This window comes from Phaethon lepturus, unplaced genomic scaffold (genome assembly GCF_000687285.1).
Source record: "Phaethon lepturus isolate BGI_N335 unplaced genomic scaffold, ASM68728v1 scaffold42586, whole genome shotgun sequence".
Taxonomy (NCBI): Eukaryota; Metazoa; Chordata; class Aves; order Phaethontiformes; family Phaethontidae; genus Phaethon; species Phaethon lepturus.
Window position 1 is genome coordinate 33,732 of NW_010546369.1, and position 4,642 is coordinate 38,373.

At 40.6% G+C, this 4,642-nt stretch overlaps 1 protein-coding gene across 1 annotated transcript in view; it reads left to right on the forward strand.

The window, feature by feature from the left end:
• Window positions 1–1,448, forward strand: part of ARHGEF5 (Rho guanine nucleotide exchange factor (GEF) 5) — a gene marked incomplete at its 5' end in the record, with an annotated part of 16,372 nt that extends 14,924 nt beyond the window's left edge. Inside the window, 4 exons of the mRNA XM_010289264.1 lie at window positions 1–15; window positions 415–482; window positions 817–921; window positions 1,197–1,448. The exon at window positions 1–15 is cut by the window's left edge and continues 162 nt beyond it. Of these exons, the coding sequence (XP_010287566.1) occupies window positions 1–15; window positions 415–482; window positions 817–921; window positions 1,197–1,351 (343 nt within the window). The remainder of the gene's footprint in view (window positions 16–414; window positions 483–816; window positions 922–1,196) is intronic.
• Between the last annotated feature and the right edge of the window lie 3,194 nt (window positions 1,449–4,642).

Consider the following 4,642-nt stretch of genomic DNA (forward strand, 5'->3'; position numbering starts at 1 on the left):
CAGTAAGAGCTCAAGGTTACCCTCGGTATATCCCATTACCACAGCTGGACAGCTCCTAGGAGCGTGATGGTTGTCCCTCAGCTACTCAAATGCAGCTGCTGAGCAGAGGACTTGAAAAACATCCTCTTGCCATGACAAGCCCCTAATGTACCGCCTTGCTCCTCTCTCACCATAGCTGCTTGTACAATACTACCACATTATGTCCTACCATCAGCCTCAAAAAATGGGAGTGTTTGCCTTTTCCCATCCCCTTTCTCTGCTTCCATTTTATCTGCTTACCTTAAATACCCCCTCCCTGACCCCTCCTGACTCCTGTGTGCAAACCTGTACACACACACACACCCCCATTCTCATCATCAGACTGCTATCCTTCGCACTGAATCCTGACACCTATCTCGTGATGTTTTCCAGCAGTGAGAAGCTCAGGTGGATCTCTGCTTTGGCTCCTCCGCGAGGAGAACTGGACCTCCTGGAATGCCCTGGTGAGGCTGCTCTGCTACTGCAGCAATTGGGGTGGGCTGGCTCAGAGGAATTGGAGTCACTGTGAGGTGGAAGATCCCAGAATGATTCCAAGGCAGACTATTTGCCTTTTTGTAAATAAAGGTGATACTCATGGCCTTTCAGTCAGTGCCAGGTTCTGCCAGTTATTTTACCTATTTTTACTCGTCTTCTTAGGTAGAAGACATGCAGTCTTCCTTCCAGTTCTTTGCTCTTTAGCGTTTGGGCAGTCCCCTATCCCCTGCCTCCTCTGGGGATGATGCATAGAGGTTTACGGTTGCTTTCTAGTATACCATTTTGATCTTTCCTCCTGTTTAGATGCACCACAAGTTCAATGCATAAAGACTTACAAGGCTCGGGAAAATGATGAGCTGGCTTTGGAGAAAGCAGATATCATCATGGTTATGCAGTACAGCAATGATGGTGAGCAGAAAGAACAAAAAACAGAAATTATGGGTAGGAAGTTAATTTTAGTAGTGTAAAGTGTTAATAACACAATCAAGCTTCAGAAGGACTCTCTCATTCCTGATTGTTGGATTGAGAGGATGAAGACACTTCATTAAGACACTTTATTTGGAAGGTAAAAGGGGATCTTTTTCTTTGATTTTAGGGCCTTGTTGGAGGGGGCTTTTTGGGAAGAAGAATGAAAAAACGTTTGACTACTTTGCCTCATGTTCTGCTTTTCCCCACACCCATAGGATGGATGGAAGGAGTAAAACTTTCAGACCGGGAGAGAGGCTGGTTCCCCTCAGAACATGTGGAACTCATCTCCAGCAAACATGCGCGGCAGAAGAACCTGAAAGAGGAACAACGTGTGAAGAATGCCAAGCAACAGGTCTTCTGCAAGAAATAAGACTTTGTATGGACCCGTGTACAGTCTTCCCTGCCATGGGGAAACCATCTTTTTTTCTGTTGTGCCTCAGAAGAAATGCCTCTGCAAAGAGCATAATACAGCACTTTGACAGAACCAGGTGCTTTTTGCCAAAGAAAGCAGGAATTCAATCAGGAAAAATAATTCACTTCCTCTGTGTCACCAGGACAACAGCAGCAGCAGGAGGAAAAAAAAGTTGCATGCATTGCTTGCATTGTGGTAGTAGGGAGGGACTTTAATCAGACAGAGGTCTGGGATCTGGACTTCTGAAAATATGTTCCTGGTTTTGCCTCTGACAAGTTGCAGGACCTTAGGCAAGTCACTTCAGAATTCTGCCTCAGTTTTCCCATCTGTGAAATGGGGGTAAACTTACCTACCTCACTGGATGTTGTGAGGCTAAATTCACTAGTGTTAGCATACTAAGAGTTTTGAGTTCCTGAGAAGGAGGTGCTAAGTGCAAAGCACAATATAGTTCAGGAGAGTTTTCTATTTGAATATCCTCTTGATATTGTGATGGTGTAATTTCCATTTAGAACAATTTATCTATTTGATCGTGCAAATCTACTGTTTTTTAGACAGGCAAGTATTTCATTGTACCTGAACCTAACTCAGTCTCAGCATACTGTTAAGAGTCCTTGACAGCCTTAGAAAATCCACTTGAGTTTAAGTGAAGTTTTCAGAAGCCATTGCGATGATTTCCCCCACCTTAAGAGATATCAAGCTGAAGAATCTGTTTCACAATGGTCACCTCCCTTCTGAATATGTGTCCCAGTAAGCCATCTGAAATTACTCTTTTTCTTTTAGTAGAACAGTGACTTTTGACAAAGATTTTCATTATGTGTTGGTACATGCCCTGTACAAAATAACCATCACTAGGCATATGCAATGAAGTGGCACTTTCCTGCTGCTCTTAATCTGATAGCTGATGTGGTATTGCATGCACCATTTTGCACACTTACAGAAAACACTGAGATATTTAGCCACTGTAGATAAAGTCAAAATACGTACCAGGGACTTTGTTCTTTTTTAGAACTCCCTGGTTTTAAGTCCAGTTTACATGCAGTCCTGCTTTTATGCAGAACCTTTGTCTATTTGAGGACATGCCTTCAACTGTAAAATACTGTTTCTGTGTTAAAGTGTTTGCGTTCAGTTCAGTCAATGCAAGATCGAGTATAAGAATGAATACACCAAAGAAAGCAATGTGTAGCCTTCTTGCATTTAATATATTTGAAGAATTAGTTATCGTCATATCTCCAGCTTTCTGTCTCTGTAACATTCTGCCTCTAATTCCCATTTACATTGTATCTAGTATAGCTTATTACAGCCTATTTATATCGATAATTTTAGCTGGATAAAAAAAAAGTTGCTTTTAGTCCTAATAAACTCATGCACTTCTCCAGTTAAAATAAACAACTTATTGCTTTCCTTGTTCTTTCCTTCTCAAAGTAATTCAATATTTACTGAGTGTATATTCAGTTCTTTCATTTTTTTCCATATACCTCTCCTCTCTAAGTGAATATTAAGTACAAATAGCTATGCTTAGCAGAGGCAGTGAAGAAAGCTTGCTTTACCAGCCATACCCTAAGATTCTTCAGAGCGTTATCACCAACGCTGAAGTGACTGTTGCTGCAGTTTCCATGGTGGTGTACATCATCAGTATATCGAGGTAAGGTAAAAGGATGACCTACAGAAGATGGGAGTCCAGGACAGGATGCAATTATTCAATTGTCTTTTAATGTATAGTCTAGGCTACAATCTGCCTCCAGCTTTTTTCCCCCTAGAAGAACTGAAGCTGGTCCCTAGTGAAGAACAAAAGCAAAGCCTTACCTCAAACTAAAATAAGTGATGTAAGAAGAGTTATAGTCCTCAACAAGACTTATGAATGTTCAGAGATCCAAAATACCTGCTTGTCCCAGGCTGTCATGAATTTATGCAATATGTAAGTTGTCAGGATCACCACTGTCTCAACTGGGATGCAGAACACTGCTGTGGGAGCGATTCAGTATGTGCCCATGTAAGGTCCTCAGGCAGGCAGACTGAGGCATACCATTATCACACAGCTTCACCTTTGCTACTTGTGTCATGAGGAGTCAGGCCACAGATACTGCCATTCTAAATCAGAAGTCATCTTGTTAAGTATGTTAAAAGTCAAGAATTCTTCACTCTTTCAACTTCCACTCTCAAAAACAAGCAGGCATATTGTTCACTAGTCTCCCAAGGTGGTTTCTATGTTAAATTTCGTATGTTCTTGTTAAAATTCTTGTTGAGATCAGAAACTTCAAGGCCACTGTCACTGACAGCACTTCTATAGTGTTTCATGAGTTGGATCAAAGTTTAACTTCTTTCTGTCATAGGTACAGCCTCTATTTCCTGTTGCCAGGTTTTGGTATGTTTAGGAACATTTAAAGGTCGGCTTCTGCTTCTAAGAATAATTGCTTATTACACTGGTTTATTTTGATTTCTCACATTTCAGATAGGCCTCAACTTCTCACTATTTGGTTACATTTTTAGCCCCAGCACCATCCTGCCACCGAAATCCATAAACAAATCTGCACTGAATTGCTTCACCCTTTTTCAAACTGATTAATCCTTTCAAACTTGGTTTAACTTGGTTTGTACAAAGAGTATCTGCTGCCTCCTATTACAGTCTTATGAATCAGGATCTCTCCCTACATTATTTAATGGAGGTATCCTGATTTCCCAGAAAACCAGTATTAAACAGAAACAGAAGTGTGTAGTTTGTCAGCCAAGTCCCTATACATTTCTAGTAAGATCCCCAAAGATCAAACACTGTAGGAGAGATGCCAGTGTATCTTAAACAGCTGTCTGTAAATTGAAGCATGAAGAAACCATCATCTTCCACAGCAGCCTTTGGAGACAGATAACATAGCGTATCTCAACAAAAGAAACTCAGTGTCTCTATACTGAAAAAAAATATTAAAGACAACGTGTAGACGACAATTGCACTCATTTCTTTTTGTGATATGAATAGCAATGAAATAAAAGCATGAAATACGTTTTTACAACTTCTGTTCAGAATCTGAGAAATTCTTGGTTTAGGTCTAAAAGTCTACTGTTATGACTGCTGTCATGTTTTTCATTTAAAAAATATATATAAATATATGTGGCTTTAAAAAAAAAAAAGGGGGGGGGCACAGCCCTGGAGTCTGATGTTGGTCCCTCCTAAAGGAAAAGAAATGAAAGCATTCTCCACAGTTCTTACTCCCTTTCACAATACTAGAAAAAGCTGACATTAGGACCAGAGTTCAGTAA